The sequence below is a fragment of the Lutra lutra genome, chromosome 13 (genome assembly GCF_902655055.1).
Source record: "Lutra lutra chromosome 13, mLutLut1.2, whole genome shotgun sequence".
Classification (NCBI taxonomy): Eukaryota; Metazoa; Chordata; class Mammalia; order Carnivora; family Mustelidae; genus Lutra; species Lutra lutra.
In genome coordinates, this window is record NC_062290.1 from 14,470,362 (window position 1) to 14,497,313 (window position 26,952).

The 26,952-nt window shown below is 41.8% G+C and overlaps 1 protein-coding gene across 1 annotated transcript in view; it reads right to left on the reverse strand.

The window, feature by feature from the left end:
- Positions 1 to 20,799: 20,799 nt before the first annotated feature.
- Positions 20,800 to 26,952, reverse strand: part of ALDH1A1 (aldehyde dehydrogenase 1 family member A1) — a 52,586-nt gene continuing 46,433 nt past the window's right edge. Inside the window, exons 12-13 of the mRNA XM_047699745.1 lie at positions 26,055 to 26,129; positions 20,800 to 21,422 (exon numbers count right to left, since the gene is read on the reverse strand). Coding sequence (XP_047555701.1) covers positions 21,350 to 21,422; positions 26,055 to 26,129 — 148 coding nt within the window. The 3' untranslated portion in view covers positions 20,800 to 21,349. The remainder of the gene's footprint in view (positions 21,423 to 26,054; positions 26,130 to 26,952) is intronic.

Sequence of the window (26,952 nt, forward strand, 5' to 3'; positions counted from 1 at the left end):
AAATAATGCATTATTTGCCCCAGGGGTACAGGTCTGTGAATTGAAGAAATGGGAAGTTTTAAAACATCCTATTCTACCGGTGGATGCGAGAACCCCCTGCTCTGTGTTACAGTTGGTAAATAACACCACGGGTTGCTTTCAGTGACCGTGAGAGTTCTTCGGATTCCAACATGCAGAACGTGCCTCGGGGACCCTGCGATGCCCAAGCAGGTATGACAGCCATAAAGCCCCCTGAGAGATACCTGTGAAGGGCTCTTGGCAGGGGGGTGGGCTAGAATTCAGTCCTTAGAAATCAGCATTAAAAAAAAAAAAATTAAAAAAAAAAAGAAATCAGCATTAAGATGTTCACAGAAAAGAGGGCAGATCTATGAGTCTGTCTTGTTGGCAGAAAGTGTCCCGTCGTGCTTCGTTCCCCGTGCACAGAATGTGTTCTTAATAACCATCTGTTGAATGAAGGGAACTGGGGTCACGCCAAACTCTCGGGCTCGATTTTGAGATTCAGGGTTGGTATGCAAAGGATCCTGTAGAGCTCAGAGTCACATCCTTCTGGAACCTCCAGGCCTGTTGGATGGGAGAGGGGGAATCAGTACAGGCCGGAAGTATTCACCCTTTTCTATAACCCATTCTCAACTAAAAACCTGTTGCTGAAGCTCAGTATGTAGACGTATAAGAGACGTTCTGGTTGGAGCTGGAGGGAGCAGGCAGGGTTCCCCAAAGCTGGCCATTCACCCTTTGCCTTGCCACATGGACACCCCGTCCTGTCTCATCAAGAGGCACATGGGACAGTTGACAAAAACCAGGACCAAGACACTAGAAAGAGGGCTGTCCCTTGAAAACTAGTTTCTACCCTGTTGAGCCTAAGAAGGATCATCTCTTAGAAGCCAGCACATCAAAATAGAACTGCAAGAGTATTACACTAAGAGAGCAAGCCTCGTTCCACAGGGGTGAGCCGTCACCTTCAGTGGGATGCAAATTCAGCAGGAGATTGGTGTGGGACCACCCGGAAGGGGGTGAGAGCTGGGCCTGTGCAGGAAGCTACTGTATGGGTCCAGCATTGTCTCTTAATGGCAATGGAGCGATAAGAGCCCCAGGCAGTGTGGGGAAGTGTTCGTGGACTTGCTAAAGGGATCTTTAAGGGTAAACACCCCTGACAGGATGCCCCAGATAGAAGAAGGAAGTGAGGGAGAAGATTAAGAGGCATTGTCTTCATGTGAGGAAGCCTCAAGGAGCCAGCAGTCGGGCGTGGGGGGGGGGCGGGGAGGCAGGAGACACCCATGGGAACAACTGTCAGATACCCATTTACCCTGGATACTGATGTTCTGAGGAGCAGGTCACTTGAGGGCAGCAGCCGAGGTTGGCTTTCCTGACTCCAGCTGGAAGACCTGGGAATGTTAGAAGCTGCTCCCTTCTCCATTGACCTAAAAGGATGATCTTACCAACATGGGAGCTCAGGTTTGTTTCCACATGGAGTCTCTGACTGGAAAGAATGGAAGTCAGGTGGGAGACTATGAAGCCTGCCAGGCCTCCAGCCCCGTCCCTCCCGGAAAGGGTTCTGGGTTCTGCAGGCTGACACGTTTGGATGGAAGAGTGAGTTCGCTCAGCAATCTGCTAACCAGGTTTGCCCCGTCAGACATATCCAGGGACTTCGCTGAGTCTTCTCACAGGAAAAAGGAGAGCAAAGAAGGCTTGATACAAACTTTGACTTTATTTTGGGATAGAGATTATGGATTTCTCTCCTTTTTTCTCCAGGGGAATGGTCAGTTTTGGGGTCTAGCTGGTGAGGCCTGTCTGGGGTGGCTGTCCCTGGGAGCAGGTGTGTCTGTGATCACCCCATGTTCCTCAGGAGTGGCTCTGTCACCCCACAGCCACTCTCAGATGGTGATCCAGCTTTGTGTTCTCCTCAGTGCTTACAACTAGACAAAATAGTGTGTATTTATTTGTCTGCTTCTGTATTATCTCTGCCTCCCTCCCTAGAGCACGTGCTGAGGGAGAGCATGGACTTTCTCAGCATTCTTCGCCGTGTCCGCAGCTAGAACAGTGACTGGCAGGTGACTTGCTATGTGTTCTCAGTGTTTTCCTTCTTCATTTCACTTCTCAGCCTACGGATTGGGCACCATCCTTATCCCCATGTTATAGGAAACAACCTTGACCTTAACTTGGTCAAGATCCCACAAGGACAACTGATGAAATCAGGATTTGAACTCTGGGCTTCCTGCTCCTGAGCCTCCAGACTTTCAATCCCATTTCCTTATCTGCTAAGTTTCTGTTGAATTAAAACCACTCTCTTGATGAAGAAATTATTTGCAAGCGTTTTATGGGCAGTTGGTTTTGCCTCTGTCTCTGCATAAAACGAACGGTGGTCCCGGTGGCTGGGGAGCCGGGTGTGGTGCCGCGAGTCTGCTGTCCTCACTGTTCAGAGGGCCGGGCAGGGAGGTTCTGCAGAGCTCGTGTCTGTCTGGGTGTGGAGGTTTGAGAAAGGAGGGCAAACAGTAAGAGAAGAGCCTTCAGAGAGGGCAAACAGTAAGAGAAAAAGACGTTGAGTTAACAAATGAACAAACAAACCCACAAATGAAGAAAGGAATAGTTATTTGTTGGTGGAGTGAAATCAGGTAAGGGCAGAGGGCGTACCCTGACCCACCCTCAGTAACCTGGCCACACTCTTATTCAGGACTCTGATGAGAATAGGGAAAGCCTTGAGGTTCCTGTCTCCTCATTATTATTCTTTTTCAGCTTCATTAAGATATCACTGAAAAATAAAAACTATATACCTTTAAGGGGTATAATGTGATGGTTTGGTGTATGTAAATATTGTGAAATGGTCACCACAAGTCAGTTAACATATCCATCATCTCCCACAGTTAGCTCCCCACCCCACCCCCCCCTTTTTGGTGTCCTGAGGAAAGTGCAGATCTCCTCTCAGCTTATTTAAGTCTCCAGTGCAATATTAGCAATAGTCACCACGCTCGACATTAGATCTCCAGAATTTCTTCATCTTGTAACCGGAAGTTTGTACCCTTTGACTAGTATCTCCTCATCTCTCCCACCCTCCAGGTCCCAGAAGCTACCATTCTCCGTTGGGTTCTGTGAATTTTTTCAGTCTCTTTGCTCCTTCCTGCCACGTTCTGACTGGTTTTGATGGAGTGGAGTCAGGCATGTCTCTGTGGAACACGCTAAGAGGTTTTGGAGGACGTCTTGCGTACTCCTTTTTTAACCTGGTAAGTGGGACTCTCTGAAGCCACTCCAATCCAGGGTTGGAAAGCCAGCTTCATAACTTACTCAGTGCATGACCTTGAAGAAATAACTTATCCCCCCCCCCCTTTTTTTTTTAAGATTTTATTTATTTATTTGATAGAGACACAGCAAGAGAGGGAACACAAGCAGGGGTAGAGAGAGAGGGAGAAGCAGGCTTCCTGTCGAGTAGGGAGCCTGATGCAGACCTTGATCCCAGAACCCTGGAATCATGACCTGAGCCGAAGGCAGACACTTAATGACTGAACCTCCCAGGTGCCCAGGGGATGAATATTCTTCATCCCCTCGTGATGTTACCGGAATGATGAAAAATTGTATAAAATACATACACACACACACACCTGCCTAGTGCCATGCCTATAGCTCAGTAAATACAGCTGTCATTCATTACATTTGAGAAGGCAGAAATACAGCTGAAACAAAATATGGTTGGTGGGGGATAGATGTCCCAACGGGATTGTCTTGGTTAACGGAGTTTCTTAAAAAGGATTTATTTATTTATTTATTTATAAAAAAACATTTACTTATTATTTATAAATACTTATATCTTTATAAACATTATTTATTTATTTGTTTGCATTGTGGGAGGGGCAGAGGGCGAGAGAGAGAGAATCTCAAGCAAATTCCCCGCTGAGCGCAGAGCCCGAGGCAGGGCTGGATCTCAGGACTCTGAGATCATGACCTCAGCTGAAGCCAAGAGTCAAGCCCTTTACCAACTGCACCCCCGTGGGCGCCCCGTGATTTTGAACAGGATTAATATGGGCAAACAATGTTCAGAGCTGCAGCTTGCCTTTCTCTTCCCACTTAAGTTCTAGGAAAACAGTTTGCTAACGTCCTGTGTTTTCTGCTGAAGGGCAGGGCCGTTTGAGAGCTTCTGTATTTATTTGACTCTCGGGCTTGGACAGTGTCTCGGTTGGATTCGTGTCCAGTTAGACAGTTACGGGTTCTTCACTTTTTTCAAAATTGCTTTGGAGGATTTTAGGGAACCGTGTTATTTTGCTGTGTGACGCTGGACATTGGAGTGGCTTATCACAGATTGAGGTGTTAGGTTTGCCGTGTCACCTCATGCGTGTCCTGGGGTTGGCTGCAGGCGCCAACCAGCACAAGAAACCAGGTCTCCACAAGAAGAAGAGGTAAACACCGACAAATTCCACATTAGAATCACGAAAGCTTTCATCTGCTAGTTCTCTTGATCATAATTATATCTGAATGTTGTGGGTGTGCCTTATGTGATGGGAGAATCAGGAAATATGCAGAAAAAATGGCTGAGCTTATTTAATATTTAGGTAAATGTATTTCTTTGAGCTGGCTTTGAAATATAATGCACTTCTGCATTGGTGGCAAAGGTTACAAAGCTAATAACATTTCCTGAGGTCCCGTAGACCAGATTACATACGCAACATATCACTTCTGGGCTGAGGCTGTTAAAAACAAGTGTGCCTTGTTCATCTATCTCTTCCCTTAAAGTGGTGACCTTGATGGTTCCATGTTCTGAGGGCAGAGCTACTGGAGGCACGGGGGGTGCCATGCCCACCAAAGACTGTGTATGAGTAATCAGCCCTCACTGTGTAGACACTGAGATCTGGAGGGTCTTCTGTTATGGCAGCCTTATATACCAGACCTCACTAATTGGGAGAATTAAGAAACTACCCATGGGACAAAGCCACAGGAGAAGAAAACAGTACAAAAAGAAAGGCCGTATGAGGTCATCCTTCAGAAACTGAACTGAGTTTGAGTTCAGGGTCAGCCGTGGCCTGTGACTTTACATAACACCACTAAACCTGTTTTCTGTAAAGTGGGAATAAAGATAGGATGTGCTTCATAAGGCTGTGATACGACGCCTGGGCGGCTCAGTCGGTTGGCCGTCCGACTCTCGATTTCAGCTCAGGTCATGATCTCAGGGCTGTGAGGTCGAGCCCCGCGTCAGGCTCCACACTTAGCACAGAGTCTGCTTGTGATTCTTTCTCCCTCTGCCTCTACCCCACTCTTTCTCTTTCTCAAATAAATAAATGAATAAATAAATATTTTTTAGAGAGAAGGTTGTGGTAGGAATGAATGAGGCAATTCATGCAAAACCATCGGGTTTTGCATAGTTCCTGGCACATAATAAGCCCTTAATAAAATGCCTGATAGCACAAATTTAAAAAAAAATATAAAAACTCATCCTGCTTTGTTCAGGATGTCCGTCAATATTGTGAAAGCTAGATCAGGCCCAAGTATAAAAGAGGGGTTCTTAAGTTGTAAGATCTACAGATGGATTTCTTTTCTTTTTTTTTTTTTTTAAAGATTTTATTTATTTGTTAGAGAGAGAGAGAGAGCATGTGGGAGCAGAGGCAGACGAGTGTCAGGCAGAGGCAGAGGGAGAAGCAGGCTCCCTGCTAAGCAAGGAGCCCGATGTGGGACTCGATCCCAGGACCCTGGGATCATGACCTGAGCCGAAGGCAGCTGCTTAACCAACTGAGCCACCCAGGCGTCCCCAGATGGATTTCTTAAGTTATAAGATCTACAGATGGAATTATACGCAAAATTGCATAAATAAACGTGCACTTGTCAAAATAGAGTGAATCCTAAGTGAGAGTTTTGAGAGCATCGTGGGCTTATGTAATAGGAATGGAGAATCAAGTTTGGACATAAAAGATACTGCAGTGAAAGTATAGATAAGGCACAAAGACTCATTGGATTATTGGGAAGTTCAAGGTTTCAAAAAAATTAATCTGGGAATCTGCAGTGGCCAAAGCTCAAAGACTTTTGGCTCTGGTCATCCGCGCTACTTGAGACTGCTTGTGTCTCCATCCATCCCACCTTAGAGGGGCTCCTGCGCTCCAAGGGATGTTTCTGCTCAGCCCTCTGAGCAGTGCAGACTCTGGGCTCATGTCACGGCCCCCAGGCCCCAGCTGTGGTGACCACTATGGCCAGTTTCGTGACAGGTCGGGGGAACTGAACCAACCAATAATAAAGCCCTTGAAAATAATCACCTCATCAATGGGATTTGTTTTATTTCAATGGAAGCTTTGAAAATGAGGGAGCAGAGGGCAAGAAGGCTGGCTCTGAGGTCCCCTCACTTAACCGATATCCCAAGCTAGACCCTGCTCAGGTACAGCTGAATTCACGAATGATACTATCAAGACTTTCCTTTTCCATCCACCGGTTTTACTTTTCTTGTGAGTTGACTTCATTTCTACCTGGGCTCTCGTCACGGAGGATGTAATTTTATAACCAGCTGAGCAAAAGTTTCAGCAAAATCACTACCTATTGCGTCGCGAAGGAGGTACTAAGCCATAGGGGGAATCTGCAAAGAGCTAACCAAAACCAAATTGTACGATGATGGAAATCTCTGTTATCGAAAGGGTTGGCATGGGTGATATGAAGGAGAAGTTAGGGGAAAGATTTGTTTGAGGAAAACTGTTTGTGAGAAGGTGTGGGTGGGGGAGCTTTAAAGGAATCACTCTGAGAGATTGACATTATACATATAATGTAGTTTTCCCTGTGACTGGTTACTCTCTGAGTCCTGAGAAATCTCAAGGATGAGAAAAAAGTTGCCTAGCTTCTCTAGAAACAACAAAGAAGAATTACTGTGATGTTAGGCTTGTATTTCTAAGCTCTGACAACAAGAATGATGCATAAGGGTTTCTCTTGGACTGTGTAAGGCTTTCCTAAGGCCACCGTAACAAAATACCAAACCTTGGGTATTTATTTAACAACAGAAATTTATTTTTTCAGTTTTGGGGACCAAAATCTATGATCAGGATGTCAGCGTGCTTGGTTTCCCCAGAGGCCTCTTTCCTTGGCTTGGAGACAGCCACCTTCTTGATGTGTCCTCACGTGGTCTTTCCTATGTGTGTGTCTGGGTCCTAATACCTTATTGTAAGGTCATTTGTCATACTGGCCCACCCTACTCACCTCATTTTGACTTAATTACCTCTTTAAAGGCCATTTCTCCAAATACAGTCCCATTCAGAGGTACAGGGGTTAGGACCTTAACATATAAATGGAGTGGGGGGATGGGGCAGAAGTGAGCCCATAACAGACCCTCTGTTGCCAAGACTCATGAGAAAGCACCAGGGTCACTGTCTTAGATCCGATCCAAAGAGAAAAACTGAATCATGGACAGTTTATGGCTGTGGTAAGAATAAGGTTGAAAGCATGATGAAGAAGTATTCGTCTGGTCGAGGACATGAATGGCATGAGAGCCCCAGCACGTGGTCTCCAAAGAACCCATGAAAATGCCCCCAAGAGAAAGTCAGAAGCAGAGAGAATGAAGCCTGAACACAACAGGGTCAGTCAAGTGAGGCCTTTCTCCCACCAGACTTCTGTCTCCTCTTTTCGTTCCACCCTGTCCCTGGCTGATTTGACCCTGAAGGGGAAGAGATCTGCTTATCAAGTTGAGAAAGGAAGAAACGAATGTGTATTTAGGAAAAAGTGATAAATAAAAAGAAAAGATCAGTTCTTCCTATTTTCCAGTCCATACACTTTTATCCTGTCACCAGCTGTAGTTAGCGGTGGATGAGTAGACTTACCTTTAACTCACAAAGGGGATCTGACATTCTACATGTTGAATTACATCTTAAAAATATAAAGAACTTCTGGGACGCCTGGGTGGCTCAGTTGGTTAAGCAGCTGCCTTCGGCTCAGGTCATGATCCCAGCGTCCTGGGATCGAGTCCCACATCGGGCTCCTTGCTCATCAGGGAGCCTGCTTCTCCCTCTGCCTCTGCCTGCCATTCTGTCTGCCTGTGCTTGCTCTCTCTACCTCTCTCTCTCTGACAAATAAATAAATAAAATCTTAAAAAAAAAAAGATTTAAAAAAATATATAAAGAACTTCTTACTCCTTGAGAGTGAAAAAATTTATACGTCTATTAGAGTTTCATGCAGGATCAGAACTTCTCCCATAAAATACATTTTTGGGGGAGAGGGGAGATCAACATAAAAGTGTACACCGATTATATCCCCTAAATCTCGTTCATTCTGTGTGCTGGATGTATTAGTTATCATTCTCCATAGTTCAGCAATAGTCCCAGGTAGGGGTCTGATTGGCTTAGTTGGGACCAGGTGCCTAACTCAACACCAATCCACTAGCCCAGGAAGATAAGAATTCAATCAGAGTTGACCTTATTGGGATCAGTGCCCATCCCAGAAGTTAGAGCAAATGTATGGGTTCCAACTTTCCCAAACCATATAAAGTGAGAATGGAGTAAAGCTGATTCCCCAATTAATACTAACTTGGCACAACAAAACAACTACCAACAAAGTTTATAGCAGCAACTCTCAACTTTCTTCCAAATTCAAGGTGTAAATGTTTTATGTTTAGAAAAGGTAGAGGTTCCGTGTTGCTCGGAAGAATACCGGTGTACAGATCAGCAATCCTAGATTCTAGTGGTGATATTGCCACTAACGAGCTGGTGGACCATTTCACTTCACCTCTAGGACTCTCAGTATCTTCATCTATACAATCAGAGGTCTGGGCTACAGTGTATACTTGATTCCTCCCACTTAACAACCCTATGCCAGGTACAGAATGATTTTATCTGTTTCTAGAGGAAGGATTTTGACTTTGCAGTCATTTTATGCCGACGTCCTCCTCAAATCTACAGCAGACAATCTGTCATGACCAGCAAAGCCGTGTGGAGTTAATTGCAACGTGGATGACTTACAGAGACACATTAATTTCAGTGCTTCTCTTTTACCTGCTGGGTGTAATCATGTCATAGCTGCGGACATTTGTTTGATTCCAAAAAAGCTTACAAACCAGGAGAAGATCAGATGGGACGTTTCTAAGCCCAGCAAAACCACTTTTTTTCTTTCAATCGCACCATCTGCCTAATGGGAAAATCCTACCTAGTTTTACCCCTCCAGAGTGTGACTCAAAATGATTGGAGAAAAAAAATGCGAATGCAACGAGAGAGAGGGAATATCCTGCAATCCGTTAATATCCTGTGCCGAGTCATTTTGTACCCATTCTTGCAGTTGGAGATCACAGGATTCTTGACAACCTAATAGCATTTCATGCCAATAACGTCCAGACTGCCTGTTTGTTTGATGTCATTTGGAACGTGCAATTATCCCAAGGGCAGGTTGGAGCTAAACATTGTCATCTTCCCTCAGCCCTTTCTGCCGGGGGAGGGGAGTGGGAGGGGGAGGCTGTGATGGACTTTTTGGTTTCAGTTATGCAAAGGTTCAGGATTGGTAAGATTCAAGGCTTTTCCTTTGCAGAATGTTTGCTGTTGTAAATCCTGTTGGGGGAGGGTTGTGGTTTTTGTTTTTTTTTGTTTTTGTTTTTTTTTTTTTGGCTCTTTCATAAAGGCCATTTTGCTTCTAATTTTTATTTGGATGACAGATCCAGAAATTTCCGCATTGTTCTTTGTCCATCACCATTCGGACATTCTTTTGAAGCTCTTGTCCCTCTTTAAGGTATAAAGGGATTAGTGATCAGCTTCTCAAGCTCCAAACAGAGAGGGATCTCTGTGGGATGGGTGCACAGACAGCTGCTTCAGTCTGCCCCTTTCATTCTTACACTGTCCCCACCCACCCTGCTGGACGCTCTACCTACTATTTAGAAATGGTAAGAAAACAAGTAAGAGTCAATAGGTCAGAGTTCTGAAGGGAAACTGAGCATCCCTGAGGGAGCGATGTTACAGGGCCATCATTCCAGGAACACGGAGCGCTGTACCCCCTCCTTGCATCTCTTCCCCATGCGGAGCTCACCCCAGCAGCTCTCCGCCATTTAGGGACAATGTGAAGGGGAAATGTCACACCGTCTCTGTGCAGAGTCCCACCTCCCTTCCTCCTTTCTGCTCTTTCCCTAGTACTGAGCTACCGCCCTTTGCCATAACTGCTTCTCCAGCAGGCTCTTTTATTTATTTTAGATTTTATTTATTTGTTTATTTATTTGACAGAGAGAGAGAGAGAGAGAGCGAGAGAGGGAACACGAGCAGGGGCAGAGGAAGAGGGAGAAGCAGGCTTCCGTTGAGCAGGGAGCCCATCGTGGGACTCAATTCCAGGACCCCAGGATCGGGACAGGAGCGGAAGGCAGATGCCTAACAGCTGAGCCAGCCAGGCGCCCCAGGCTCTGACTTTAAAAGTACAGCGAGAGAAAGAACAATTACTGCTGTAAGGGTGCTGTCTAGGAGCCCCGAGTAATAAAGTCAGAAGATTTCAGCGTAATCTTTGTGCCATTATGCCTTACCTGTGTGAACTTGAATGAGTCAGTCAATCTCTTAGAAGTTAGGATTTCAGCTATCCAGTGGGATAACAGTACCTTCCCAGCTCACTTCATGAGACGTTACAAGAATCAAATACAATAAAATGTGTGTAAGTGTCATATAAAATGCAGTAAAAATGTGAGCTGTCATGAATAATTTCATAGTTAATGATTTCCAAGCCAACATTTTTATGAATCAGGGACTGTGAGCTGAAAACCAGGCAGAGCTGGATTCTTGTAACTCTCCCAAGTTTTCACTGTTCTACCTCCATCTCACCGAGCAGGTGAAGAAAGTGAAACCTAGAACAGTTATTCTACCCAAAGTAGCTCAATTATTCACATCAGAGGCAGGAGCTGGCTCTTTGAAGCAGGTCTGGGCTATGCTAGAGTTACCTCTCCTGTGCAAAATCTCCAAAGTATTTCTTGGAAGAATCAATGTGCCTGCCTGGGTTCAGAGGGACATGTTTCTGGGTCGCCTGACCCAGAAGACTGGGTGGCTCAGTCGGTTGAGCATCTGCCTTCAGCTCAGGTCAGGATTCCCGGGTTCACTGGTTGAGCCCCACATCGGGTTCCCTGCTCAGCAGGGAGCCTGATTCTCTACCCCTCCCTCCTGAGTCTTGTGCACACATTTCCTCTCAAATAAATGAGTAAAATCTTAAAAAGAAGAAGAGCAAGAACAAGAAAAAGGGCAAGGACAAGAACAAGGACAAGGGCATGTTTCTGATCTGCTTGGCTCACTCTTCTCCACCTGAAGCCCAGGCATTGCTGAGCAGCTCTGGTTCCCTTTACGCTCTATTCCCTTGTCCCTGGCTGCCACACAGTGGGAACCCAGATGTAGAGGACTGGGAAGGGCAGATGGCCGAAACCGGAATTGTGCCAAAGGCAACATATATGACTTACATAGAAGACACGTTTTTCTGGACGTGTAACCAGAGCTTGCAGAAGCCCAGGGTCTCAGAATACAGATTCGTTCTGTAAGTTTTATTTGGACTTCTAATCAGTGTCAAGCCCAGTGCTGGAGCTAGGAACGTGGAATAAAAGCAAAGCATCCCTCTCAGGTTGTGACTCCGCGCTCTGATGTGCGAGGCAAGCAAGGACACAGAGGGTGACCGCTAGGTGAGATCAGCCAAGCACGCTGGGGGATACAGAGGGGAGCCGATGGGCTGGAAAAGCAGTAGACACGTGGGCGGTAGGGAAGCTTTTGGGTTAAGGAGACCATTGACTTATATCATGAAGAAGCATCACCAGAGTCAACATTATAGTGAAATAGTTCTTCCTCCCCCTTCAGCCTCTGTACCCACAATCTCCCTGTGCTTTCATTCCGTATTTCTACAAATCTTACATTGATTTTTCCCTTAGCTATCACTTGACTCTAAAAAAGTTCTTCATTCTAAATATTTCAAAAAAAAAAATCTAAAATATTTCCTCTTCCACCTTTTTCCTTAAAACTTGATTAGATTCAAAACTGGGAGTCCTTTGTTGTTGGAGGGGATGAGCCCTAATAAAATTCCTTGATCTTTGAAAAGCAGCTGGGAGTAGCTTAAGAGTCTTGAAAAGGTACAGAAGTACTATAATCAGTCCCCTTGGCTGAAGAAGACCTTGGACGCTGGAGTTATGGACCCCATTGTTTGAACATCACCGAGATGGGGACTATTTCATTGAATGACAGGGATGACAGCTTCCTTGAGTGCTCCTTTGTGAAAATGAGTGTAAAGGAGATGTGGACAGGCTTCTCTACCAGCTGTGTCTTAGGAGGTTACCTGCCACAAAGACCCCCAGCTTATGGGTCTTTCTGCCAGCAGACGTCAATAGGAGTATAACAGAGAGGTCTCAGAGGTCTGGACTTCAATGTTAAAAAGAGGAAAAAAAATAAAATATACGTTTGAAGTCTGAAAAATCTCAATGACTTTTCATGGAACATTAGTGCAAAGGAAAAGAGTAAATGTTGCTAATAATACTGCGTAGTTTGTGATTGCTTGACTGGGCTTGGTGCCCAGTTCTAGTTTTACTAGTTAAGAATGAGGAGGATTACATGGTGAGACTGCCTGGCTTCCTATTTTGATGCTGCCACTTCCTAGCCATGTAAGTTAAGTTTTCCACTTCTTCCCCTACAAGTTGAAGAGAGTAGTTCCGGTCTAATGTCCTTGTTGAGAAGAGGCAATGAGATAGTTCATTGAGTGCACCTACAGTAGGGCCTGGAGTGAACTCAGTGCTCCGCGGTGGGGCAGGGGGTGCTGTTGGGCTGCATGGTGTCGTGTGGGGCTGGGGAAGGTTGGCGGTACTGCCTGGTGTTCTGGGGCGGCCGCCCTTCCACTCTGCCCACGGGTGGGCAGCACTACTGAGTGCCACAGGGTCTTAGCCTGATGGAGCAGCCAGAGGATTGGAGAAAAAATGAGGTTCCTGTGGGGCCAACCGAACTTTCTCTGGTTGGGGGAGAAGCTGGAGGAAACCAGTCTGTTTGGCAGGGTGAGGACCCGCGTACCCGGTGAGGACCTCGGGCTTTCTGGGTAATACTCAGGAGATGGATGAAAAAGACACGTGGTATTAAAAAAATCTGCCGACTTGTTTGAATTTGTCTAAGACTGTGAGGCGCCCCTTCTCCCACAGTGCCCTGCACTGTGTCCTTCAAGCCTTTGTTGAGGGTCAGCTGTGGATGCTGAAGGAACTGATTCTTCTTAAATCTAACCGAGAACTCCAGAGGAGATTCAGTTATGCTTCCAGAACTATCTGCCAACAGATCTTCCTCCTACTTACCCACCCTTTCATTGGTATCTTGTTCTCACACTTGGCTTGAGGATGATAAGACATGTCAACGCTATTCTTTTTTTTTTTTTTTTTTTGACAGAGAGAGTGAGAGAGCACAAGCAGGGGGAGCAGCAGAAGGAGAGGGAGAAGCAGGCTCCCCACCAAGCAGGAATCCATCCCGACGCGGGGCTCCATCCCAGGACTCTGGGATCATGACCTGAGCTGAAGGCAGATGCTTAACGACTGAGCCACCCAGGTACCCTCTATTCAAAATTATTAAAGAAAAAATAGTGAACGTCTCTCTAAAGATAACTATCTTAGGATCTGTCAAGACACTTCCCATTACCAGTGGTAAAATGCGGCCATATACTTGGCATGTATTATAACTTACTAGACACAATAACTGGGATGAATCTCCACGGAATTATGCTGAGGAAAAAAAAAAACCATCCCCAAAGATTACATACTGTATGATTCATGAAATGACAAAACTAAAGAAATGGAGGACAGTTTGTCAGGGGTTAAGGCTGGAGTGAAGTTGGCAGAGATACCAGTATGACAATAGAAGCAACACGAGGAATCCATGTGGTGACGGAAAGTTTCTGTATCTTATCTACAGTGACATCAGTGCTCTGGTTCTGATACTGTACTACAGTTTTACATGCTGTTACCATTGGGGGAGGTTGGATAAAGGGCACACCAGATCTCTTTTTATGATTTCTTATAACTACATATGAACTTACAATTATTAAATAAGAGTTTAACTGAGAAAAATCAAACCAGTGAATTTACTATTCATTTTAAGATTTTTCTTTTCTTTTTTTTTTTTTAAGATTTTATTTATTTATCTGACGCAGAGAGAGCACACAAACAGGGAGCAGCAGAAGGAGAGAGAAAGGCAGGCTTCCCACCGAGCAGGGAGCCCCGTGTGGGGATCAATCCCAGGACCCCAGAATCATGACCTGAGCTGACGCTTAACTGACTGAGCCACCCAGGAACCCCAGGATTTTTCTTTGTTAAATGTTTATGGCTTACCTTGGAATTCCATCCATCTTATCATACTTCATACATTTGCTGTTTTATTTCCATGATTTTCTCCTCCACTAGATTTAAGAATTGTAAGAGCAGGATCTTTCCTTTTTATATGAAGCAAATACCCTAAGGCATCTAGAATTGTGTTTGCACAGAACAAGAACTTAATCCTCATCATTTCTTTCATAATCCACTGTATTTCATAGACTTCCGGTAACCGTTAAATAAACACATATAATGGGTTTTAATTTTTGTAACTATATCAAGACAGCCTGCTTTACAAGTGATTAAAGCTGATTTGCATTACTTGAAGGCTTAGTAAAAAAAGCTATCACTGGAAGTTTTTCCTTTTTTAGACAAAAGGAGTAAATTCCAATAAATAAAATATCTGCAAACAAAATACAACAGAGGGTGTTACATAACTTCTTTTACATAAATGAATAAAATATAATAAATACATAAATATTAAAATAATTAAATATAGAAATAAATTAATTAAAATAAAATAATTAAATATAAAAATAAAATGAAATACAGCACTGGCTGTTACATCTCTATTCAAGTATCGATTTAAACATCTCCAGTGCTGCATGGGACACAGGCAGTGGGACAGAACTAGGAGTTAAAGTACGGAGGGTCTTAACCAAACCCTGCCACTGATAATTTAGTGGTATTTCAAGCATCACCCGATTTCTCCATGCCTCCGTGAAATGAAGTTATTGGGCTAGAAAAACACTACGTTCTTTTCTAGCTCTGACATTTTGTGGTTGCATGAATGCGAGATGACTGAACATTGAACACAAATGCTAAGCCATGTGCTTTTAAGTCCCCTAATCCTCGCTGAATTCATGTGGGTTGAACCTCTGAATCAATCACCGGGTGACCACTGTCCCTGTGGGCTCCCATGCTGCATTTGAAACCAGTCTCTTCAGTTTGTTGTTCTCTTAGTTACGCTGTCCCAGACTATTAGCTTACGGATTAATCATCAGGACTAGCAACTCAGGGGTGAAAGGCAGTTGAGTTCATTTCTTTAGAACTAACCCCACTTTGGTATTAAATGTATTTAAATTTGTAGCCTCAAATCTAAGCCAAGTTCTTTACTCACATTTTCCTCCACCCTGGTCTTTCTTTGATAATGAATTTTCACCTGTGTCTGAAGGAAAGATTTTAAAAAAAAATGGATGGGAGGGATGGGTATATCATAATTAAAGGGCCCTAACTGAGGGTAGTCTAACAGTTAGGACCCAGGAAGACAGAGAAAGAACATGTAGAAGATACAAAGTCAAGGTCAAGAGAAAGCTATTTAGTGTCTAAAGAAACTCTGTTATCTTCATTGTTACTGTTAATTCATCATTAGATGAGTTATGTGTATTGAGTCGTTGTTTCATACTAGGAACCTTATATTTTTGCATTTTACAAACATTATTTCACTTAATAGAATAACCCAATTAGATAAGTTCAGTATTAATTCCTTCTTACAGATAAAAACAAACAAACTGGAATTTTAAAAGGTTGGTTATTTTGTCCCAAATTCCAAGGCCACCATGATTGCTATGGTGGTTGCTTTTGATTGCTAAGTGAGAAATGATTGCTAAATGAGAAAGGTTTAGTAATTGACCTAAGATAATACCACTAGTGAGCGGTAGAACCAGAGTTTAGTGTCTCTTTTACTCCAAAGGTCAAGATCTTCCTGCTACAATTGTGCTTTGAAAGTAAAGTCATTTAACATGTTTCTAAGTGACTGAGAGATTTGTAACCAGTTACAATTAAGGTGCCTTGCTAGACGTCATTAGAGTGTTGGCAACCTGTTATTATGAGAAAATATTCAAACAAACAAACTAGGGAATGAAATGAAAAAGGGCAGTATTGCAACAATGCATACAAGAAATAGGTACTAATGTCCTCAAAGGAACATGGAGCTTTTCTTCAAAATTGTCCAAGGGAGAACCCATGTGTATAAAATCTTTGACAATTTATGAGGAAAGATGGTAATTAATAGTCAATCTTGAAATGAGGTATTTATGCTTTAAAGCTACTTAATCCCCTTTTCTGACTCTTACTAATTTAGTAAGTTTTATGCGTCCCTGAGGATCAACCTGGCTGAATATTAGGTATGTTTACGAGTTATGCTGCTGTTATTAAGGAACAATAAAACAAAAGAAAATAATGAAAACCAAATGTAATTCATGATTCTTGATTAAGTTTTGGATCACAGGGAAAAAATGCCATCAAGGACAATAGTGGGACAATTTGAGAAAATAGTGCGCGGATTGTGTTTTGGATACTAGTATTTTATCAATATTAATTTTCCTGAATTAGGTAATTACTCTGTGGTTTTGATAAATTACATTGAAGAAAAAAACAAAACAAAACAAAAAGATATTGAAGTATTTGGGGGCAAAGGGACATGATATCCAAGAGTTATTCTCAAAAGTTAGTCTCAAGAAAAAAGTGAATCTATAAAAAGAATGGGATGATAAAGTGAATGAGGGAAAATATTAGAAATTAGTTAATAAAAGATATATGGGAGTTCTTTGCACTGCTATAGCAACTCCTCCAAAAGCTTGAAGTTATTTTAAAATAAAAAGTTAAGAAAAAAAAAAAGATGGGATTGGGAAGAAGACAAACCATGAGTCTCTTAATCTCATGAAGCAAACTGAGGGTTGCTGGGGGGTTGTGGGGAGGAACAGGGTGGCTGGGTTAGGGGCATTGGTATGTGCTACGGTGAGTGCTGGGAAGGGTATAAACCTATGATTCACAGTCCTGTACCCCTGGGGCAAATAATCCAGTATATGTTAATTTTAAAAATGGGGGAAAATGAAAAAAAAAGTTTTGTGCTTTCATATTTGGTATATTCTTCTAGGCTTGGCGAATCTTTAAGTAAGTTACTTGACAAAAAGTAAACAAACCAAAATCTTAAAATCTGGTGAAATCCACTGAAGGTACACCATGTCAGCCTCCTAGAACATTTCTATAAAACTCAGAGATGTTTATTTCTTAAATGAAATGAAATCCTGCTTGTGAAACTAGTCAGTACATCATACTAAATCAAACGTGTGATAAGCATTGCTATACCTTTGCCAGAGATATTTCATTTGGCAAGAAAGTTGACTTTCTAGGGGTTCTGGAATGATCCAAAGTGTTTATGGATGTCACTGTTTTTCCCTGGAATAATCCCACCATTCAGAATCCAAGGGCCAGCTTAGAGGCAGGACAGAGGGCATTCTGAAGCCCCCACCAAGAAGTCTGTGGCCATTACTACCCTTGTGCAGAATTTTAGAGTGATAATTGGGCCATTTTGCTTTCATTTGTGTCCTGACGCAGGATCGTATCTTCCAGATATCACAGTCCCAGCATGCTACAAGAGTAAGTCTCTGTGCCCTCGTTGCAGTCACTGAATTTTGGTATCTGGAGAATTCAGCCATCATCTCCAATTCTCTTCCCAGTGTACTCCTTTACCATCAAAATGGAAAGGCTCAAATGCACCTGCAGAGTATATATAAACAAGAGTTCCAAGTTAAATTAGCAGATGAAATTCTAATCGGGAACTTGTGCTTCATGTGAAAACATAACCTGGTGGTATATGTGTACTTCTAAAGGTCCAAGTGAAATGAGACAAAAAAAAAAAATCATGCATTACCCAGGCAAAGGGGAGGTTCCTCACTCTCTCCAAGTATGTAAAGAAATGGTCAAAATCCTCTACATTGAGTTAGCTCTATTTTGAATTGGCCACAAAAAATTTTAAGAAAAATATTTTCCTCCAATTTCTCCTTGGCTATTACAATATAATGCAGAAAGAATCATGCATTCTAAAAAAAAAAAAAATGGGTAGGCGGAAAAGAGGGGGGAAGCCATGAGGACATTTGAAAATCTGTGTTGTCTGATCCCTGACATTGCCTCTGCCTGAACAGTTAGTTCTAGCTTTGTTTGGTATTCCCGAGCAGAAAGTACTTTCTATCATGTGGACAATGAGGACAGTGATATCACATTAATGATTGCAGAACCGAATTCTTCATGATAAAATTCCTTATTATATTTTCTATAGCATATGGGCTAATAAAATACCCTCTAACTTTTCAAGGTTGGAAGAATTACCGCCAGCATAGCTTTACAAATTGGAGGATAAGAAAGAAAAATAATGTCTAGAGGCTCAGGACAAGCCAATATGAAACAGGTATTTTGTTTAATCCTGTAATCTCTTATTTATACAATGAAGATTTAATTTTCAAATATTTAAAGTTGCTTCTGGCTTTTGTCTTTCACCTCTTTGTTTTACATTGTAGAATGTTCTGGTGGATTGCCATTACAATATTAACTTGTCTACCTATTAATTTATTTATGCATGGTTTTAAACACATCTCTTAAAAAAAGGTAGACACTGTCTGGCTGTGGGAAAACACAGCCCTCCTCTGTATTTGGGTACTTTTTCTTCTCAACGTCCAAAGATTTTTCAGTTCTTCCCAGGTCTTCGATTCCTCCAGTTTTCACAGTGATAATTGTGTCCCACATCTTACAAGATAGTCTGGATTGCCAGTCTTCTAGGCCCACACAGTTCTGAAAAAGTTTTGCAGTTGGAGTTGAAATTATTTCGGGTCTAAGAAGCCAAAGAATTCCATTTGTTCACACATTGTGGAGCTGTACTGTGACAGCTGTTACGTTTCCTAACAATAGTGGTACTGAGGGATCTATTAAAGTAAAATGATAAGCAATTATGTTTATAAAATCTGAATCTGGAAAAAATGTTATCCTAAACATGATTAAGCTTAAATTTGGGTTGCTGAATTAAGAACATTTTGGAATATGTATACACACAAAATATTCACCTATTTTTACGTTCTACGTGGGAGCCCAGACAAAGTTCTTTGTATGAGGGCATAAATATGTAACTTCTTGTGTCCACAGAGGACAACTGTTCCAGTCGCTCCTCCTTGATCCCCAGCACTCTCGTCAGAACACTCAGTGCTAGTTTGATGCTCAGAACAGCATCCTCCAATGTGGATTAACCCTTAGTGTTAATAGGTATTAAATGAGGGTGGGAGAAATGGAAAGTGTATTGTTAAATAAATCTAGAAGAAAAACCATATGAAACAAAACTGAATGAGTTCTAGGACTTTTCAGAATCTAGAATACACCACTGTGCAATCTGAAACTCCAAGAGAGGAAAATATGATAGAGAATTTTTCCAGGTTTTTTTTCCAGAGGAACATGTCCCGAGAGAATGTTACAGAAACTTTTCCCTCTTCATTCACTGCTCATTATTAAGTCTCAGATCCAGTGAAATTTCCTTCATGAGGCTCTTTTCAGTTCCCTCAGTAAAAGGTCATCCCTTCCCCTTTGGTACGTTATTACCATGCTCTTCAGATTCCTTGAATTCTCATTCCCTTTCAATGCCCCATCATTAATTTTTTTTTTTTTTTTTTGTATAGTGTCTTTGTTCTCCACTAAAGCAAAGCATCTTAAGGTAATGGAACACCCATTATTCACTTGTGTGTCTGTGTGTGTTTAATAACACCTAATGTAGCACCCAGAATCTTCTAGAAACTCAGTAAATGTTTGCTTAAAGACTGAAGCCACCCACCTACCTCAGATGTTTGCTGTTGATTTCAAGAATTCCTCTGGAAAGGAAAATACATTTCTTTACCTATTAGAGAATGAGTGGATTTGACTTCTATTCTTTTTTTTTTTTTAAAGATTTTATTTATTTATTTGACAGAGATTACAAGTAGGCAGACAGGCAGGCAGAGAGAGGAGGAAGCAGGCTCCCTGCCGAGCAGAGAGCCCCATGTGGGACTCCCGAAGGCAGAGACTTAACCCACTGAGACACCCAAGTGCCCAGACTTTTATTTTTTTTTTTTAATTTTATTCATTTATTTGACAGAAATGACAAGTAGGCAGAGAAGCAGGCAGAGAGAGAGCAGGGGGAGGCAGGCTTCCTGCTGAGCAGAGAGCCCAATGTGGGACTCGATCCCAGGACCCTGAGATCATGACCTGAGCCGAAGGCAGAAGCTTAACCCACTGAGCCACCCAGGCGCCCCCAGACTTTTATTCTTAAATACATCTTGATGTCTAATTTAACACTGATTTCCAGTGACAGGAAGAGTAAATAACCATAAACAAAACTTCTACTTAAAAAATTCAGGGGCACCTGGGTGGCTTAGTGGTTAAGCCTTTGCCTTCGGCTCAGGTCATGATCTCAGGGTCCTGGGATCGAGTCCCGTGTTGGGCTCTCTGCTCTTCGGGGAGCCTGCTTCCTTCTCTCTCTCTCTCTCTCTGCCTGCCTCTCTGCCCACTTGTGATCTCTCTCTGTCAAATAAATAAAATCTTAAAAAAAAAAAAAATTCAAACCAGGGTGGCCTGGGTGGCTCAGTCAGTTGAGTGTTTGACTCGATTTCAGCTCAGGTCATGATCTCACTGAGGGTTGTGGAATTGAGCCCCCCCCCCACCCGCTGCCAAGTCCAGCTCCATACTCCGTATAGAGTCTGCTTCTCCCTCTCCCTCTGCTCCTCCCAAGTCATGCTCTCCTTTCTCTCTCTCATATAACTAAATAGTCTTAAAAAAATTCAGACTTACAAAAATCATGCAAGGTTGTTTTTATTAAGCTTTATGTTTTAGGTTACAGCGAAGTACTTCAGGCATTACTTCTTTGACAAGCAGACATGACATTCTAGGAGACATCTCAACAAACTCCAGTGACTTCACAACTACTGGGAACAGAACAGATCTATTCTGCAGTTCAAAGGTGTGTTAAGGACTTTATGGGGTCATTAGAGAAAGAAGCCACATGATAACTGGTCCTCTTCTAGAACATGAATATCCTGGACAAGTAGCTACAAAGAGAAGCACATCGCTGTTACAGAGTTTGGAGAGATCTTACATCAGATTCGTCCTTTTTTTTATAGATAGGACTTGGGGTGGAGGGGGTCACATAGCAGAAGATACAAGATTCTTTCAGAATAAGCTACATGTCAAGTTTTCTATGTGTAGTTTTAATGCTAATATGATTAGCTGATGTTTAAGAAAAATCAAGAAAAGAACAGTTTTGTATTTAAAACCCACTATAATATATTAGTGACTGTAGGAGATGCTTAGTCATTGAGGATGCTTCGCTCTGTTCTTGTGCTTTCTTTATGAGTTCTTCTGAGAAATTTTCATTGTGACCGTCTTGACCTCTGTGTATTCGTGGAGACCATATTCTCCCCTGGAGAGAGGGGGAGAAACCCACAGAAGTTAACACAGCAGTGCAAACGGACCATGGTCCACGGTTTAGTACAAATTTGTTCTTGCCTATCTGGCTAGGGACAATAGAACATATTTTCTGAGTACGGAAGCATTTCAAATAGTAGCCAGCCAACCAGAAGATATCTGGTCTTACATAAATCCCCTTGTGGGGAACCTTTTGAAGCTCTTTTTATTATTTTGCATTTTAAATGACTATGTGCGTTCTGTTGATTTTCACATAAATTGTCTAGTTTGACATTGTTCTGTTTGACTATAAACAAGCTCACCACAAAAAACCCCAGACAGTTCAGTCCAACAAGCATTGTAACATTTCTAGTTTAGGTTCAAATAAATAGAAATATAGTACAAGAGGAGAAGTCGTAATATATAATCGCTTGAGTGGTGCAGTAAAACTATAAATTCAAGTGGAGCTTAGCTCAGCATTTTTATTGTGTGTGATTGGCCCAGAAGTGATGACGGGGCATTTTCATGCTAACATGCCCTGATATAGTTTGAAACAAAATATTTTCTAGCTGTATGTAGTTTTAGTAGTATCTCTTGATTTGGGGGAAAACAAAACAAAACAAAAATACTGACCTTTATTGTTAGAGTTTGTTTCTTTTTTGTTTGTTTCAAGAGAGAGAAGAGAGGGTTCATTGGCCCAAATTCAGACCTTTGGGCTTTTTGTGGTTTCAGGGTTTTTCTATTTATTCAGCCCCTGCCATTTGCTTATATAACTCTTAAATCCAACCCAAATGATCAAGAACTAACCTGAGTCAACCAGTTAGCATCCTGGTACCCGTTATTGGGTTTATTGAGAGCTCCTACCAGTTTTGGAAACTAATTTACTCTCTTTTGAAGAAATGACTAAAAGCCTTGGGTTCATTATTCTCTATATTGTTTTGGTGAGAGGATTAAATTGCATGTACGTAGCGGGCACTCTTAAAATTATAACTCGGGCACATGCAGGCTGACAGAGGAAAATGATCTCGATCCCTTCTCACCCCTCCCTTCTGGTGATGGAGACAGGTAGGTAGAAGACAACTTTTTCTCCCACGTAACCTAATCCTCTTAACGCTGATTATTTTCTTGGGCAATTAAGCTTCTGAAAATACCTTCTGAAAGCTTCAATGAACATGTTCTTCAAAGTAATTAAAGGACTTAGCCTCAGTTGTCTGAAACCCATTAAAGGATAATATCTTAGTAAGTATTTTATCTCACAAAGTTAGATAAATTAACGCATGATTTTTGCCAATGGGCTTTCCATTGTATTTCGGGTGACATGGACACTTGAAACTCTCAGGAGAGTACTACGTGTGATTATTGTCCTACTCCAGCTGAACTAAGTCCTGCTCCTAAGTATCCCGACACATAGACATTCCTGTGTCTGCGATACAACACAAACACATTTGTTTGCATTTCTATCTTGCGGCTCTGTGGGCTACTGGTTCTGTGCTTCTAAAATCCTCAAGGTACCAGTCACCGGGGCCTTGTTTGAATGCTGATTCTGTTTCAGTAGGTCTGGAGAGAGGCCCGAGATTTCTCTTTCCAGCAAACCTCTGCGGGACACTCTTGCTTCTCACCCGGGTCCACGCTGTAGTGATAAGATCCCGGCAAGCAATTACAACTTTCTTTCTCTGTACCAGAACATAGCCTGGTGCCACTTCAGTGGGCACGGGGATAATGTTCGCTACACTGACTTGGAGCATATAACTGAACAAATATATTCATGTGCTTTCTCTGTAAGTCCAGTAGTTTATAGCACTTTCATGCTCCCCTTTCCTGCAAGGGACAGGAGGAAAGAAATCTCCTGTGAGGTGCTAAGAACTGATTAAGTTTGCGACAGTATACTAGTAAAGTCTTCAGTGACTTAGTTCACTCAAGTGAGAATGAGCACAATTACACAAAGGAAGGAGTTTCTACCGTTTGACTCATTCCAGTGCCAGCACCATGAATGGAGACCAATCCCAAGTTCAGGGACTTAGTATTACCACCACACTGAGGTCTGTGCACCGTTTGTCTTGGCTCTTTGAGGACTCTGTTCCCAACTGATCAATTACACCCTTCTATCTTTAAGGATAAATTGTAATTGAACTCTTGGGAGTCATATAAGGTTGCTGCTTCAGTAATTCTCTTTAAACATCTTGCTGTAAATGACTTGTTAATTAAGTTAGCCAAATTTGGGTTCAGGTAGACATTAACAGCATCCTCAGCCAGAATTTTTGCAGTAAAAAAATTACAGCATAACGCTTCTTTGTATTTACATAGATGTAGAAGGAAATTATACGCACGTAACAGAATTTTAAGAAATTGTTTGATCCTCATTTTTCCATTTCCCTCTCTTACTTGATTTCCTTATGCCTCAACCTTAAAGTTGGACCAAACTGTATTCAACAAAATTGATATATTTGGTCTGCTTTAGTCATTTTGTCCCTTATGATTGTTTTATCTTCAGCATTCTTAGAGAAATGTGTTAGGTAGCTGGGCCAAAAACGAGTTAACTCTCCTTTAGAATACAGCTTGTATTTGTACAGAATACAAATTACAGCTTTTTGTACAGTAATTAGTTCTGTTAAGGGACTCTCTAATAATGGATATTATAAAGAAAAGGAACCAGGGAAGGAACCATTTGCCGAGTCCCCACCTGGTGACAGAGTGCTGTGGGATGGACACACAGTGTGTCGCTGGACTCTCAAACAGCCATCTTAAGAGGCTTGTTAGCATCTCCATCTTAAATAGGAGGGAACAGAGGCTCAAAAGTGGGACAACTTGAAACAGACTGTATCGCTAGCAAGAGGTGCAGCTGGGATTCACGTGCAGGTCGGCTAGGATCCCATTATGCTTCCTCTACGACGCCATGTTCTTTTTACGAGTTGAGCTTTTGCCATTCTCTCCCCACCAACATTCTACAGATACCCACGGTTTTTCACTGCTTCTTCAACAAAAGGTAAGCCACTTTTTTTGAATGCAAGACTTCATAATCTGTATCCTATTTAACTCTGAAATCATACTCTCCAACCCCATAAATCCCCACCAGCTATCAACGTTCACTAACCACCCCCACCTGTAGTGAGCCACATTTAACCTGCTGTTCAGGAACGCTCCCTTCTCTGCTTCCTGACATCCGACGTTTGTTTCATGGCCTAGATCAAGTCCTGTGTTTTCTGTGAGGTCTTTTCTGACTCTGTCAACTGCCAGTAAGTTCTTATTCACTGAGTTCCCACAAGGGTTAAAACTATGGAATCTGAAGTATGGAAAGGAGCTCACTGAGTCTCTACACTTTGTTCTCCCCATCCTATTCCCACCCACGACTGCTGATCATATCGGACAGACGAAATCATGAGAGGTAAAGCAATGCCACGAATGTTATATTCCGGTGGTGCCCAGATTTTCTGTCCCTCAGTGCTGTGCATTTTATCTGTTTTCCTCCATGACTTATGACCTCCTTGTCTACAACTGTTTACTTCACAGTGTGAGATTATTTTGCACAACTTATCCTTTTACAAATTCTTGCTGCCACCACAATTACATGGAGGATGGGATGTGGTATCGTGTGTCTCTAACTCCTGGGCCCTGATATACAGAGCAAATGCTTAGTGAACATATTGAGAAGGAGGGTGAATCGTTTTATGATTCTTCCTTTCTCCTGGCTCCCTGAAGAAGATTGCTTCATTGTAATTTTGCTGATTTATTTAAACAACAAAGTAGATGCCTATTTAATGCATTCATGACCTTTAGAAACTGAGGCTCATTCTTACTTGCTATTTACAGAATGAACAGCTTTCCTACGCTTGATTCCATGAGGTTTGTATAGGATGTGTCTTTATTCTTCATGACTTTTAAAACATATCGATAAATACAAGAAAATTTTAAGAGATGAAATGGTTAAAACTGTTTGAACAACATAAACCAAATATATTGCTACTACTCTCTGTGTATACATATGTATATGTACGTTTTTAAAGAGTCTATACACCCAGGTTTCAAAAGCAACTTGAAGGCTTGTAAATGAATTTATATATATATTCTCAATCTAGTCGTGACTATAAAACATCTTTTCCTTCGTTAAATTTCCTTTTCAGTTTATATTTTAGTGCAAAAAGAACTAATTTGGGTAATTTAAAATTTTAGATTCCATATCAAAATATTCCCACAAATGAGAAACTTCTTACACTGAGAAGCTTTTTGAGATAAAGACACTAATTTACTTTTTAAAGAGGTATATTCAAATGACTAGAGTGTCATTATATTTTCATATTTCTTAGTCATCAATGTGTAGTTTTGCTTCCTTTTTGGAAATATTTCCCAGATAGATTCCATTCTTATACATAGCAAGAAACTCTAAAAGTAGGCAATATTTCAGTAACCAACGTAAAGTGCTTAGTGTGGTCCCTCATGAATAGTAGGAGCATAATATGTTACAGTTCCCTTCTGCCAACACTTTTTTGCACTTACGGGCTAAATCCAGCATTTAAAAGCTATTTGACAGTACGAATCTCTAGGAAAGAACGGAGGCAGGTTTTAATTCAAGTAGCAAGTACGGATCGATTTGCTGGAGTGACAGTTGTTTGGATCAAGGGAAGCATTTATCTGAATAGAAAGTTATTCTTACAGTTCTCTTCCGTTTCCGGACATCTTGAATCCACCGAAGGGACACTGGGCAGATACCACACTATAGCAATTCACCCTGGGAAAAGAAGAAGTATACTGTAGATCATAACCGACGAAATAACTCCTGAATCTGGAATGTTAACCTTAACAACCCTGCTGATTTCAATACAACATACTCATTGTTATTTTTTTTTAAGCAGTACTATAAATTAGAATGCAGTAACGCGTATGTACTGCCTAGAAAGAAAGAGAATGGTGCAGCTGTGTGTGTGGACAGTCCTTCTGGTGTAGCGAATTATGTCCCTGAGAGATTGTAGTTTGATTTGTAGAAGACAGAACCGCCGACATGCCATAGGAGAAAGGATACGGTTTGCCAGAGAACTGGTGTTTGTTGGGTGGGTGTTTTTCACTGCCTATATTCACAAGCTTTATAAATCCCTTGAGGATTTTGTACGTAAAAGGCTAGAATCAATTATCTTTTGCAATTGTAATATGTATCACATTACTCAGTTCACTTTTTCCATTAATTGTTTTAATAAATTAACAGACCTTAGTAGGAGTTGGATTTCACTGTTGATTTGTTGATCCCTTGCCAGATTTCATAAAATGTTTAAAAGATAGTCTCTGAACAAACATAATTACAAGAACATGAATAATTAGAAGGAAAAATTATGATGAAAGGTCAAGACAAGAAAAAGAATACAGTTTTGCAGGGCATGAGCAATTTGTTTAACTTTCAATCTCCTGATGGCCAAGGTGAACAGCAAAATTTAATTACCTATATGATTCTCATTATACATAAGGAGAAGAAACACAATTTAAAGGAGAAACAAGATTCTTTTAAAATATTTCCTCTCCCTTGATGTTACCATAATAGGAGAACAACGATGTGACCCCTA